Raw genomic sequence first — 15,319 nt, 5'->3', positions numbered from 1 at the left:
TTGCTACAGTTTTCTTTGACGCCATTAGCCTGGTAATACATTAAGATATAGAGGACTTATTAATTTTTTAAATTTATTTCAGAAATTAAGTTTCCATGTTGGAACTTTTAGAAAAAAAAGTGAACTGTTTCACCGCACAAAATAAAAACATAATTCCACAAATTTAAGTTTCAATAGATTCTAGGAATTACTTTCCAACGTCACATATATCAAATGAACTATTATGAGAGAACTTTCACAACAGTCCCCCACATGAAATTTTTCCAAGAATTTCACTCATGTCGACATGCCAACGCTGACCTCCAATCATGAGCTCCTCAAATGGATCCAGTTGTTACTTTCCTGAGTTGTGGGATTGTTGCTGCCGCCAGATCAGGCTACTTCCAAGTTTCTAAACAGGTACCAATGCTGGATATGAATTGACGGAGCACCCCCATCTAGCTTTCAAGCATTGTCTGTCGTACTGTCGTGTTGTGGTGGCTGCTGGCGGCCTAATCCTGTCTCCCATACCTCTGTTACAAGATCAGATCTCTCTCTATCTATCTCTATCTCTCACTCACACAAGATGGATCATCTGAGATGATCATAGTTTTTTGAAAGACCCCGCGCTCACTGACTTTTCATTGATTTGGCAGAAGAGCGATGACAGAAACTGGTGATGAAGTGATCAAATGTACTAGGAAAAGAAAGGGGAGTCCTCTCCTACAGCCATGCATTTTCTCACGTCAAATCCCCAAACGGGGTCGCTATGAATTTTTCTCCGGCCATCCGCCATTGCTCCAAGTCACTCCTTCTGTTGATCACGTCTCTAACATAGGATCATGGAGTGAAAAGGAGGTGGGCCATGCAGAAGAAAAAAAGGCTTCATGGGAGGCAGAGGCCCGTAGTCTGGTCATTAGTAACCATGTATACGGTTACCCGCTCCAGAGGATTAATTCTTTGTGTGGTTTTGCAAAAAAAATCCGACACCTTCCAATCTTACTTTTATGGCACATTGGCCTCCAAGTTTCATAAACTGACGCAAAGAGGACATAATCTCTGATATCTTTCAAGGAAGTGATCCGGTGAATGCTTGATAGTCACACTTGTATAATTCAGTTGTCATTTCACTTGACTTGAATTCTATCATATTCTGGAGCAGACTTCACTGAATTGACCCTCTCCTCCCACTTTATAAGAGAGAAGCCATAACTTGCCATGATCATATTCACCAAAGCACTGTACCCTGGGTCCTTGATGAGTAAACTTAACATGTGCCTTGCCTGCCTTGCCCACTACAAAATACAAATCACACCTTGCTCACTGGTATAGACATAAACATAAAGCACAAGGATAATATTGGATGTTGTAAAAAATGGACTGTACACAACCAGATTAACAAATTATTGGACATTCTAATGACCTTGTATTTTTTACAAAAAACATGTCATACCAGAGACTGTTCTGCTTGCCTAATGTATATTGATTTTATAACTTCTTAAAAATCAAACAATCCTGGTTAGGTTTAAATATAATCAGAGCATGATGTGTTGCATAAAAATAGTCTGTGATCGCCTCCCGGGTGGTCTACCCCGCCACACTGCTGGTCATCCCACCAACCATCCTTCTCAATACCGAGAAGCTTGAGAGATATTTCCTTTGCTCTGGTTCAGAAAAGACGACGGGAGCAAAATGCAAGGTGAATTTGGAGATTGTCTACCGGCCACTTCAGCATGGGGGACTTGGGGTTCTCAATAGGAACAAGTTATGTGTGCCCTCCGGTTGCGATGCCCGTGATATGAACGGAAGGAGCCCAACAAGATATGGGCGGGGATGGGAAACCCATGTGACAAGGAGGACCTATATTTCTTCTAAGCATCCACCACTATCATTGTTTGTAACAGTGCGAAGACCCCCTTTTGGAACTAACCTTTCTCCTTGGGCGCAAGCCAAAAGACATTCCCCTGCTCATTCACGAAGTGTCCAAGAGAAAGAATTAGAATGTTCGGGAGGCACTCAAGAACAACACATGGATTCTCAAGATCAAACCTCCTGCTAACGTCTCCGCGAAGCACATCACATGGTTCTTCACACTTTGGCCGCTTTGCATGAGGTCCAAGCCGATGAGCTCACTGAGGACGACATCCTATGGAAGCATACGGCTAATGGGATCTACTCGGGGGCATCCGCATACAAGGCACAATTCTTAGGGATGGTGCTCTCGCCCATGGATAAAATGGTGTGGAAGGCTTGTTCTTTCCTTGGTTGGATCTTCAAGATTGGTTGGATCTTCAAGATAGAATTTGGACCGCCTATAGATTGGCGTAGTGTGGGTAGACCAACTGTGATCTTTGCCCTCTCTGCAGAAGAGTACAAGAATGTGGGTCTCATCCCTTCTAGAAATGCCGCTACATTCGAAGGATTTGGTCCTTGATCATTGACGAGTACCACATTCTCGGAATTGACACCACCTGTAAGCCCTAGTGGGCCGTCAAAGGGCCAAAAATCCCATTCTCCACGTCCACCCCTCGTCCAGGCCTACCGCAGGATGAGTTCATATCTTACATATAGTGCCAGCTCGTGTAAGTACTGTATCATTTCCCAACGGGTCCTAATCATACACTATTCTACTAGACATGCAATGTATCAAGTGTCACACCTTGATGCCGTGACAAGTAACATATGTAACCTTGGTAGGTGTGTTTCTTTCTTCACTTCTCCATGCAAGTGGGATCATTTGATGTCTTGAAGTAGTATCTCTCCTCTAACTACTCAAGAGGATAGTTTTACATGCGAGAAACATGATATTTATATAATTGGGTCTGAACTCTTGGCATGTACCAACTTATAGAGCACCCAACTGATCAAGCTGAGTTGTTTAAGTGGGCTCATTTTTCACCTTGGTGAAGCCTAGCTCAGCTTGATCTAGCTCGTGGGATTCCTGGCTCAAAGATTTTAGGTTCAACTTGAAGGCCGAACATGGCCAATAAGACCATTTAATGACATAGCTCATGCTATTAATGACGATGCACATATTCGTCTGCTCCCTCTCAATCCAGGATCCCTGGTGCCGCTCGCCAAGCCCAAATGCTGCTCCTCGCATGGATCCTCTACATGTAGAGATTGCTCACTCACTGCTACACGGCACCCACTCTCCTCACTCGACAGCTGAAAAATGTAGTGCTCTTGTTGTACCAAAAAAAATTAGTTGTTGCTCAAATGTATTGTATATGTTGTCAAAAATTTCAGTTATACTAGAAGTGAGTTTGCTCTATTTTGTTATTGCATATTGCTCTATTTTCTCATATGGTAAACCTTTGACTTTCAACCATTATAAAGTGAAAAACCAACCATTCTACTTTTGGGCACAACAGCGCGAGCTACATCGAGCCAGGGTGCAGTATGAGTGGAACCTATATACGATGTATGTCATATCTTTTGGCTTGACTCGGCTCTGCTTAAGATAGGATGAGCTCAAGGAAGGCTTTGGCTGAGCTTGGCTCACATAGGCTCACTTCCAGGTTTAGTCAAGGCCTACCCCGCGAGGAGCGCATGCTCTTGTACCATAATCCATTGTGCTTGATCGATGGTAATTGCAATCAAAATCACTAGTTTACCATTTCCCAACGCCTCCTAATCACGCAATCTACTCCTGTTCATACAAAAAACGGTGTAATCTGTCGGCCCTTATTACCATGGAGTTGGAGAGTGTTGCATAGACATGGTTTTGTGTAATGTAGCATGTTTCACTCTTCGCTTCTCCTATCAAGCCCAATGAATTTGATGTCTTGAAGAACTTGTCTCTCCCCCATAGCACTTCAAGTGGGCACCTCAAACATGATCCCCCTCCCCACTGAACAACCCCATCTGTTCGGACAACGAACATGGGATAGCAAATGCACACATGCACGCTCTGTCAGTATATCTTCACTTACTGTAGTTCCCATATAAAACAAGTACTCCCACATGAAACTCTTATAATCAGCACATTTTTCCTTAAAGAACATTTCATTCAATTGATATATCGAGGTGATATAACCGCATTGAAAGAATGTCCGGCCGCTGCATAACGCGATGCACACAACCAACTAGTCCAACAAGCCTAAAAAAATGATCATTTTACAGTGAAAGTATATTAGTCCAGCCTAGGGTGGGGCAAATTCTATCTGAAGATTACACCACCATCCATGTTGGGAGAAAAGCTCCCTGGCTGTATGCTCCAGCCATGTAGATGCCATCATAAAAATGTCTCTATCCTCTGGCATCTGTGGGATAGACCAAGTACGAAGCCATCGCGTGCACACATGAATAACCTGCACAGGAGATGAAACACATTTATTGTTAAAAATCACATCATTCACGGTAAGCCACAATGCCCAACATAAGGTAGCCGCGCCCACCAGTGGATGTGAAGAGAATTGTTTACCGCTACCCAGCAACCAATTGCCGAACATGTTAGGTTCATTACGAGCGGGATATAGATTTGAAGCTACTTGAACTATGGCTGCACGAGCAAATTTTACACTCAAAAAAATAAGTGCTTAATGGACTCATCATGTTGGCAAAAGACACATGTCTTGCCAAGTTATCTCTAGTTAATATGGACCCTATGTTTAGAAAACAGAGAAATATCTTCACTCTTAGAGGAATTTTGAGCTTCCACAATTTCTTTTATCAAACGGAACATCAGTGTCGACCAATACATCATACTAAAAATTTAAAAGCTACCATTCTGATGCAAATTCCATCGGAACTTGTCTGGTTCGCCTGACAGCTATATGGCCCCCCCAGCGAATGAGTAATTCATCCCATGCTACCAGGCGAGGCCCGGAAAGGTCCCTAGGAAAAGAAATGTCGGGGTTTTCTTGTTCCAATACTTGTTTGATCGCGATGAATTTATGTCTAACGATTCTATACAAGATAGGGTATTGCACCATAAGCAAACGAATTTATGTCTAACGATTCTATACAAGATGAGTATCGGATGTTAGTCATGGAGATGGGGTTCTCGTGCTCTCCGAGTGGGTATAACTGTTTTCCTAAAGCTTATAGAACTGATGTTAGTTCTAAGATGATTCATAGCGAGCACTTTGCCGGCCATCTGATTGTGGTGCACGAACTGCGGCGGACGGTTCATGGCAGAAGGTTTGTCACCACGTCACCTCATGGAACCGTTCACTTTGAATCTGCCCTGCCTGAATGTGGTTCTTTTACCCGCCCTCCTCACCCATCCTCCAACTAACTCTTCTCGGTCTCCCTTCCCTGAAAAAAAAATTCTCCTCTCGGTCCCCCATCAATCATGAGAGAGAGAGAGAGAGAGAGAAGACAGACATGTCGGGATGTGGCAGTGTGGCGCGTGTCAGGGCTTGCAGAGGCGTATGTATGTGCATAGCTTTGCTGCTTGTGATTGTTGTCCAGATAATCAGTGCAATTTTCTTGCCATGCTTCAAAGTAAATATTAGCCATGTATTTTGCTATAGGATTTTTTTGCCATACTTTTGTGCCGGCAAGTTTCACGTGTGTTTTCCTGGAAAATTTGTGACGATTGGTAGCAAACAACAAAATGGATAAATTGTTATTTTCTAGTAGAAATTATTCTAAATTTATCACAATATATACATATAGCATTTTTCAAAATTTGTCATGCGACTATGTAACCCTTTACATTTTTTTTGCAATTTATCTATGATTTCCTACTTTTGCTATCATCTAGATACAAAAAGTGTTCACATATGGCAAATTTGATCATCCACGTCAATGTTTAGACTATCCAATGTAAATTCGACCACAGATGGCAATTTTCCGGCTTTTTCCTAACATTTCACATCATAATTTGCAATATAATATATTTCACATGGAAATTTTTTGCAGTCATCATCGAGCAATTTTTTTCAAAGCTGTCATGATTTGAGTAAGCAATGTTCTTAAGAATTTGCCACGTCGTGCAATTTTTCCCAATATTTGTCACACACCGAGTGAATAGTATAAAACCACTACTCTTTGGTCAGGGTTGCAAAAAACTACGACATTTTTCGTTCTCTAAGATACCTATCGGATCAAGGGTTTACTGTTTCAAAAATTTAAATGACCAAATGGTTAACATTTCATAAGGTTTATGATAGCTGGGCCTGCACGTAAGAGAACTGTTTGTTTGACCGCTTGTTTGAACGTTAACTTACATGTGGAGCCCACAAGTCAGTGTCTCTTCCTCATATTAAAGTAAAAAAACTTCAATCCCCGAGTTCTTTTACAAATTTAAAATTTGGCCTCATTTTTTTAGAATAACCCCTAGAATTTTTAAAAAAGCAATTGGGTCCCTTCAAACATTATAAAAGCCTAATCAAGGCCTACAAACATTTTTTAAAGCAATCAGGTCCCTAGAAATATTTTTAGTAAGCAATCAGGCCCCTTAAAAAATTTTAAAGCAATAGGGTCCCTGATCTAGATCAATTGAAGCTTCGTCCGTAGCCATCATGAGGAGCTAGAAATAGAATGCGTCGATAAGGGCCACCGCCATCGCCAGGTGGACAAAGCTAGAAGGGGCGACATTATGGATGACGTTGCCTCGCTAGCTCGGCAACCAAGAAGTCAACAGACTCCTTAGTGGCAGTCCCACTTCCACAGCCGGAAGATGCGGCTGCTACCATGTATTTTGGCCTAAGGCTAGTCATAGTGAGGAGTAACTTAGACTAGTGTCATGCATATGACACTATCCTAAGTTACTACCTTTATAATGCAAAGTAACATAATAGTAGTATCTTAGATGGCTTCATTTTATTAGTTTGTAGACTCATCTTGTCTTGAAAAGCGCTATGTTACAGTGGCATATTATGTTACCACCTCTCATTAATTACTTGCCACATAAGCAAAAATTTCTTGAGATGCGCTATATTACTAGCTAAGTTACTCCCACTATGACTAGCCTAACCGGGTGCCACAAGTTTGTATCAGGCCGCCAAGCTTGCCATCAAGCTTGGTTAACGCTGTCATGGTGCGTTGCACATAGACAAGTGATGGTGAACCTAGGAACCACAGGAGCTCCCTCTGCGTGTCACCCCATGCGGCACTTGCAAGGAGCGGGACCGCCACATGGATGGACAGAGGAGAGACGATGATGTTGCGCATTCCCTGGTTGCCAGTGGCATGCTGACCAACCTCCCACGCGAGTGCCGACATGCCGCCATCACCTCGCCCGCGGGGTTTCCGGCAATAGACGAGAGAGGGAGGGGAGGGAGCGGAGGGTCTTCGCCGACTTTGGAGGGGAGAGGGTCGCTGGCTCGGAGGGGAGAGACGGTGCTCGAGAAATAGATAGATCAAAGGAAGAGAGGAAGGAAGAGGCAACATGCATGTGGGCCCCACATTTAAGTTAACGGTCAAACAAACGACATGTTTAGGAGCGGGCTGACCTTTCATAACTAGGTCAATTTTAACCACATGGTCAATTTGGCTTTTGAAACAACAAACCACCAACCTTGTAGGTATCTGCGACAAACAAAAATTCGGCAGATTTTTAGAACTCTAGCCCAAAAAGCGGTAGTTTTGTGCTATCCACTTATCACACACTGCATTTATGCCATGATTTTCTAGTTAACAATTACTTTTCAGAAAGTTTGCCATGTCCCCACTTTTGTACAAATATGTACGCTTACCATGTTGTGAACCAATTTGTAGTTGAATGGTTTAGTAGGATAGAGTGTTATCCCCTGCTCACTAGGATTCAAGTCTACACTTGACACCCATGCTCGCATTTTCTTAAAAATATTTTTGGCCTTCCAGCGATGTGCATTGAATGGGAGGAGACGTCCCCGTCAACTACGAGGTTGTATGTGTAAACTTTGTTAACCTCAAGATGATTTGTCAGCTCACTCTCTCACCGGTCGATCCATCCCGTCTCCGGTGGCCTTAGGGCCATGGAGACGGAGTGGATCTCGGCCCTTGCCGGTGGGAGGGCTCCGTTTTTAGATCTTTTTTCGAGTTTTGTTAGGGTTTATGTCCTGCTCAGGAAGATAAGACGGCCGCGGCTCCCTGAAGATGAAATAAATGTCTCCCCTCTTAGCCCCCGTTCCGGTGATGCGTCTAGCATTATCGGTGGGCGTGTGAAGGTGTGTCTCTGGCGGATCTATCTTTGATGGATTTGCTCAGATCTATTCGTCGTTCGTCTTTGTTGGTGTGTCTTCAGATTGGATCCTTTTGATCTGCATTCTTCATCTGCGGCGGTTGCTGTTCTGGTGCTTGTAGTCGTCGCTAGGTAGTCTACAGATCTTGATGTAATTTTTACTATTTCTAATGTTTGTTGTACTACCATGATTGAAGATGAATAGTTTGTACCGTGTTAAAAAAACAGACATGGCATATTTCATGCTAGGCTTTTCTGCGTGCGTTCATATCGTTTCAGCGGGGGCTGATCGATTGCGCTGATGTATCCTGTGCGAGCGAAAAAACGTTCACGCTACGCTTTTCTGCAACGAACTTTTTGACGGACGCATCTTGGCCTCGATCATATTCAAGCTAGGCTTTTCTGCAACGAAAATTAGCAACCCAAAGACACACCCAGCGCGTTGCCGCCGCAGCGACTCGAGATCGAGAGGCGGAGGCCGTCGCGACCGGAGATCCCCAATCGGCGTCGTCGCTGCCGCATCGTCCTCCAGCGCTCAATTGGAGCGCACCGTGCGCACGGGACAATTTCGGCCATTGCGATGCTCCGATCTGCTGTTGGACTCGCTCTCCGGCAGTCGGCGCCGGCCGCTCGCTTCTGCGGCAAGGTCGGCCGCCGCAACCCTGCATCCAACATCACCACGAGCGGTAGGTACCTGCCGATAATCAAGATGAATCTTTTTATCCCACAATTGATGACGAGTTATGGTGTGGCTTAGGGTTTGACCGATGATTTTCAGCATAATTCGGCTTGCCCTTATGCTTCTGTCACTGTCAATTAGGATTACCGATGACGCGTCATTAATTTTCTTCGCAGAATTCCTTCCATAACAATGAACCATTGTCAAGTCTGAAACCAGGAGTTAGTTTGGGTGAATCTACCTAGGGTTAGGGTGACTGAGCGGCATGGACATTTGCTGATTGGGGAGAGCGTTGGTCTGCATAAATATAAATCAAAAGCATTCATGTTTGGGATCAGAGGAGATCTTGTATGCTCTATAAGGCTGCTGTATTTGCTCTATATGTACCTCTATAAACATTCCTGTTTGCTCGTTGTATTTGTTCCCCTTTTCATGTATGAAACTACTTGTATTTGGTTAGGAGTAGACAGTCTGTCCTCTTTGCTCAGCCATCACATGATTAGATTCTTTTTGCGGTATGTTAATATCTCAGCCCTGTTACGTTGTCGGCTACAAGAAAGTTCCAGACTAGACTTGTTTCTACGTTTACAGATGAGCTGTGCATCTAGTTTGAGTTGTTCAAAGGAAAAGTTTCCTTTTGGTTTCGTGTCCAGTGCAAAAGTTATCTTCCGATCTTGTTTACTATTGAAATTTATCCGACCAGCGAAAATAGCTCACTATGAGGAGCTTTGGGTTAATATATGGTTTTTGTTGGTCTGTGCTATATTGTACGTATGCCTTCTCTTGCTTACATTTCAGCAAAACAAGTTTGATAATTTTATTCAACTCTGATTTGCAGCGGAATTATGACGCTAGCAGGAGGTTTGAATTCAGCAAGGAAAACTTTGCCGGCTGGTACGTACATCATCCTTCTCTATCTACTTTGAGGCGGGCGTTTGGTTATAGGAGCAGTGGTTGACAGCTCACGGGTTTTGTGGATAGTTGTTAGATATTTGACAGTAAGGTTTTGTTGTGCTCTTGTTTGGTGGGCGCAGGAAGGAATTTGTTAGAGTTAGGCGCACAACCATTTCATGGTTTTAGAGATAATTTACTGGGATTCATGAGTACAAGCAAGGACATACATAGGTAAAGTGCTTTCAGGGAGAGGCGTAGGAAATCCAATATTTCTGTTAACTGATCTCTCTGTCCGGCTGCTTGGTTTGCTCATATAGGCCACCACTTCAGCATATACATCATATCAGAAAGCTGGCGCCATTCCAATTTATGTATGATGTAGTCAATATTCTCAACACTTATCTTAATTTGGGAGTAAGAGAGATACATATTTGTCACTTTAGCCATTTTCATTTTTCTGTCATTTTATCCTTATGTTCATATAATCATATTTATTTCTGGATTTGCCAAGATTTGCATACGTACTTGATGTATTGGAGGGGACTGAAGGCATAGGGCCCCTTTTGAGTTTCAACGTGTTTCCAGTATATTCTTTTGCTCATATAGTTATTTCTGATTGATGTATCTTCACTCTTCACAGCACCGGTGTGGAATTTATGATTGGCGCCTTTGCCTGCGGCATAGCACTTCTGTTTAGGCACTATATGACTCCTCCCTACGAAAAGGAATCGAGGTACAATACGGCAAGTTGTGAAACAAAATCCACTTCTGATACTTGTCAGCATGGACAACATGGACTAGAGAAAATGGAATAGGGAGCAGCATGTCTAAAGGAAAGAGCATGTCTAACTAGTCTCATGTCTTACCTGTATAAGTTCTTGGATGGGAGATCTACAATTTAGTCTGTTGCATTGTATTATATACATGAGAAGATGCCTAATGACGAAAGTGAAGTCCCTTGTGGCCTTGTCGACTTTCTGTATGTATCTGCCTTTTCGCCTTCTTTGACTATGCCCTCTACTCTAGATATGACAAAAGATGTAAGAAAGTGAAGATTGATTTCCAAATGAGTTCACCTCCTTTTGAAATGCTAGTTGGTTAAACTGGCCCGGACTCTGGAGATACTTGGACCGCTTTGCGGCCTCACTTACTCAATATTCAAGGCCTGAATAATTAATGCTCAGTTCAACCAGGCTTAACTTGTTTAGTATCATTTTTTTTGTGAATAACTTGTTTAGTATCATTGGTAGGGGAGCATTTGATGTGATTGAGTCGGGATTAGGACAGCTGAATCAGCTTAATCCTTCCTTTGCATGATGGAGCATAATGTGTGAAGTCATCTTTAGATCAGGAACTTCGCTTTTCTGGGCTGGAAATTGAAGTTTGTATGTATGTTTTCCTGAGTTGTTGCAGCAGGCAAGTAGAACATGGTGTACATACTGGAGTGAGAGAGTATGTGTGGCTTTGGGAGGAAGCAGCCCCATAGTGTTCAGTTCGCCAACTTATACTATCTTACTTTCAGTAATAGAAGCATAACTGTAGCTCAGGTTCTCAATGATGCACTGTTGGGGTTGCTGGTTTGTGTTCATTGGGGTGATAAGGATAACTTAGTAGTGGCAGCTACGAACAGGTTTGTGCGCGTGCTTCTGTGCCTTTAGAACATCACAGAAACAGAGAGGCGTTGGTCCACGGTGTGGGTGACACCTACACCGACGTCGGGCTCGGCCTGCATTGCACATCGTGCCAGTATACCTTGATGTGCGTCATTGCCTCCACCGATGCAGCCGAAGCAGAAAGGAAGACTAGGAAGAGCGCAACGGGCGGCCATAGCTGTTAGCCTGTTAGGGGTAAAGCACACGTGTATACTTTGGGGGGGGGGGGGGGGGGGGGGGGGTGCACTATTCATCAAATTTCTTTGGAACCATTAAATTGAAAATCAGCGGCCGCCGTTCATCTTCTTCCTCCGTTAATCTTTTACTGTAAAAACCTATAATAAGAACTATGAAATAAAAATACATACTGATTTCTTTTCTAAGAAAAATGAATTAGTGGCATGGGTTATAAAATCCTTGCAGAAGATTTTTTTTACCCAGATAGGGTGTCTTATCTCGAAAATCCTGAATCGAGGACGAGATCCACAGAGGCCAATTTATTTAAAAAAAAAATCAAAATTCATACTTTTAAATTTTAAAAAAATTGAAACAAAATAAACACATACCTAGAGGCATATTGTACATGTGTTTGAATTTTCATGAAGCACATTAAAATGAGGGTGTGCGAAAAACAAACATGTACCTTTTTAGCACAAGTACGGTTCATAGCTCAAAGTCTATGATTAGTTTTTTTGTACATGTCGCAATTGAAGGTATTTCATGTTCAAATTTTACACACACATACATTACATCCTTATATACATGTATAATTTTTTTCAGATTTGCTTGAAACTTTTCAAAATTCTGGCCTCCATTGAGCTGGTCTCCAAAAGGACGTACTTGTGTTATCCCTCATATATTACTTATTTCTGTATTCCATATCTTACCAAGATAGGGTGTCACCATTCATGAGCCATTGTGGCCACTAGTTAATAGCTACTAACTTGAGATATTCATCTAAGAATAGTATATGCAGAAGACATGCCACTGGATATAAAAAACCTGGTACTTACTTTCCATATTGTAAAAAGTGGAAGACCAACTGAACCTTCAAACTATTCAATGAACCAATAAATCATGCAAGCCAAAGAGACCACTTAAACCATGAAGTTCTCTATTCTTTATCCGTAATGGAAATTGTGCAAGAAAATAAGATTAAAAATATAAAACCTCAACCTCTAATTCTAGATGGAACTTCTTATGCTTTCCTGTGTACCATGGTCAATGCTTGTCTGCTTGTAGACCCTCTATTTTTTCTCTTCTGGGGACATCTTCAAATTCATATTTATCTAAGCATATGATTGAATATCTTTTTTTGTCTCAAAAATAAATATTGTGCATTCTCAAAAAAAAATCCGCAAGTCGAAAGGAAGAGGAAGGAGCATCTGAGAACAATAGTCATGGGAGGCATTGGGAAAATGCGAAACAAATCACAACCTCTATTTCTAGAGGGATGAACTTTTTTTTCTTTCCTCCATGTTCCCATGTCCACCGCTCTTAGACCCTCTTTTCTTCCTATTCCTGGCTTACTCATGATATTAGAAGAGAGATTGAGCTCTAGACTTCCCTCCATGATCCTAACCCCATTGCTCTTAGAGGCTCTCTCTTCCTCTTACTGGCTCACTCATGGTCCCTTAAACTACAAACCTTTACCAATATAAAAGGCCATACTATTGAACATGGTTGTTGTCTTCTGAAATATATGTAGGCCTCTATGACATCGCTCTATGCCGCAGAGGTATCCTATGAGTAAAGAAACTAAATAGTGCACCTACACCATGGTACAATATAGACCATAGTATTAAATGATAGTGTGGACAATAAATATCAATCTTAAATAGTCTAAATCCGGGTGGTGCATTTAAAAGAAGGGTAAGGAAAGTAATTCACTCTCGGCGATTCTTGTCCGGAGTGAGTAGGGAGGTGGAGAACAACATCACATATCTGCACATATGTCCACAAGAATCACACTATTCACAACTTGGTTGACTAGCGAACCTTGTACAAGGAATTTCAATCTAATCAAGAGCGAGTACAGTTAATCGATATTGTTACTTTCCAATTGAAATAATTAATAAAATCATGTACCCCATATGTTTACTATAGGGAACCATATTACCAATTAAAACTTGACAAGCAAATCATGGGTCGATTCAGCGTCACTGCTCAACATCATTAATATTGACTACCACTAGTTGTAAAGTCTCCTTTCTACTTCTTCCTAAGGGGTTACCGGTTGGATGCCCAATGGATGGTTAAAATTGACATCGGATTAACAAGAACACATAGTTGCTGCTATGTTTCACACTAATGATACTATTTGCAGTTTCTTAGTCAGGATCTGAGGAACCTTTCGTTCGAGATACACACTCCGAATGGTGACTGTATTTAATAGCTAGTAAATGATTTCTAAGATAGGTTTCAATTCAAATAAAATATGTACAGAGCAAACCAAATCTAAAGGAACTTATCAAACGTTATTGTCAACAAGATGTTGCACATCATGATAGATAACAACAAGGATCGTGGAGGCAAGAGGCAAAATGACGAGACGTCGGCGGCTCTTTTGCCGTACCTACACCCTGGACACGTGAAGTGGATTCTTTTTGGTGCATCTGGTAGGCACAACCGCGCCTATCAGTACCGGCGCCTGATTTATTTTTTGAAAAGGAGGTTGAAACCCCCGGCCTCTGTATCATTGTGATGCACACATCCATTCTTATCAATTATAAAAAAGGGTACAAAAAAAGTACAACCACTACAAAACCATTACAAGATATATGGAATAACATCTATGAATAAATTGAGTACTTCCACAAAAATGCCTTCGGGAAGGGATGAACGTCCTTGCATCATTAGTGCCTCATCCGACCAGAGACGTCTTGGACTAGGATTTTCATCCAAATTGCCAAGAGTAGCCAATTAAGACCAGCAAACAAGCAGTCAACACCTTCAACAAGGTAATGACGCACATTTGTCACTGCTAAGCCCAACTAAAAAAAAAGTCAGGACAAGAGCTTTCGCCCTGGAAGCTGGATCGTTTGATAGTCACATCCGCCATTACTCCATGATAGCACTAGAAGATTGGTGGGACCACTTCCCACTTTAGAACACCTCTCCGGCCACTAGAGGCCCGCCCAAGTACTGACCACTGCAACTCCACACCGCCTCAAGTCAAACTGCAGCATCTACCCTGCAATCGTAGCCGCTGCTCCGTTGGTAGATGTCTAAAATTGTTGTTTGTGCCATAAACCTCCTCGTGTGATGGCCAGTGCCCTGGCAACGGGCAGAATTTTCCGGGTACGTGGTTTTCCATGTTCTGATGATAATGATCAGCACAACATAACGATGGTAAAGTTCCTTTGTAGTTCAGGCTACATAGAACCTCTTATCCTCAACCCTCCAGTTTTGCTTTGAGATCTGTACTCTCAAACTAACTGATTTCTCTTTTTTATTTCTCGAAAATGAAACAACATATAAACTTCAAATTTAAAAATGTGGTGCACCAGGGCGGCAGAGATGAGATCATTGGGGACAAGGACGTACCCTGGGATGCCAAGCTCGACAATGAGGGTCAGAGCCGTAGAGCAAAATCAGGCATCTGCTCGGCGGCCACAGCAGAGGAGGGTGTGAAATCGTAGGAGAGAATCGTGGATGAGTTGGAAAGCCACGATCTCCATATGAGGGCAGGAAGAGAGGAGCCAGGCAGATGGAATCACGTCACTATGATAGTGTGGAGACAATGCATGGGATGGTGGAGAGGGCCACGACGAGCATGGAGACATGGCATTGCATGGCTTGCGTGATTGAACTGCTCGACTTTTGTAGTAAACTAGATGATACCCCGCGCGTTGCTGCGGAATTTTTTTAGCACGCAATGGTAGAAGTTAAATTCAATAAATTGTGGTACAAATATTTAATAGTAGTAATAACCAAAAAATAGATAGTAGTAATAAAGAAGTTATATTTTTGCAAGGAAGAAAGAAAATTCAGTACAAA

General features: G+C 42.3%; 1 protein-coding gene across 1 annotated transcript; it reads left to right on the top strand.

Annotated features, from left to right (window-relative positions):
- The first annotated feature begins 7,068 nt into the window (after positions 1-7,068).
- LOC123191386 (uncharacterized) lies at positions 7,069-10,650 on the top strand. Its single transcript, XM_044604146.1, has 4 exons — positions 7,069-7,185; positions 8,413-8,781; positions 9,613-9,668; positions 10,309-10,650. The coding sequence occupies exons 1-4, from the start codon at positions 7,069-7,071 to the stop codon at positions 10,481-10,483; spliced, it is 717 nt and encodes a 238-aa protein (XP_044460081.1). The 3' UTR covers positions 10,484-10,650.
- The last annotated feature ends 4,669 nt before the right edge of the window (positions 10,651-15,319 follow it).

This window comes from Triticum aestivum, chromosome 2A (genome assembly GCF_018294505.1).
Source record: "Triticum aestivum cultivar Chinese Spring chromosome 2A, IWGSC CS RefSeq v2.1, whole genome shotgun sequence".
Taxonomy (NCBI): Eukaryota; Viridiplantae; Streptophyta; class Magnoliopsida; order Poales; family Poaceae; genus Triticum; species Triticum aestivum.
Note: the sequence above shows the minus strand (reverse complement) of the source record. Positions and strands in the feature narration are given on the sequence as shown.

Coding starts and splice junctions, on each gene's coding strand:
- LOC123191386 (XM_044604146.1), top strand. CDS start 7,069: ATGGATGGACAGAGGAGAGACGATGATGTTGCGCATTCCCTGGTTGCC. Junction 7,186..8,412: donor CCTCGCCCGCGGGGTTTCCG/GCAATAGACGAG, acceptor ATCCTGTGCGAG/CGAAAAAACGTTCACGCTAC. Junction 8,782..9,612: donor ATCCAACATCACCACGAGCG/GTAGGTACCTGC, acceptor TCTGATTTGCAG/CGGAATTATGACGCTAGCAG.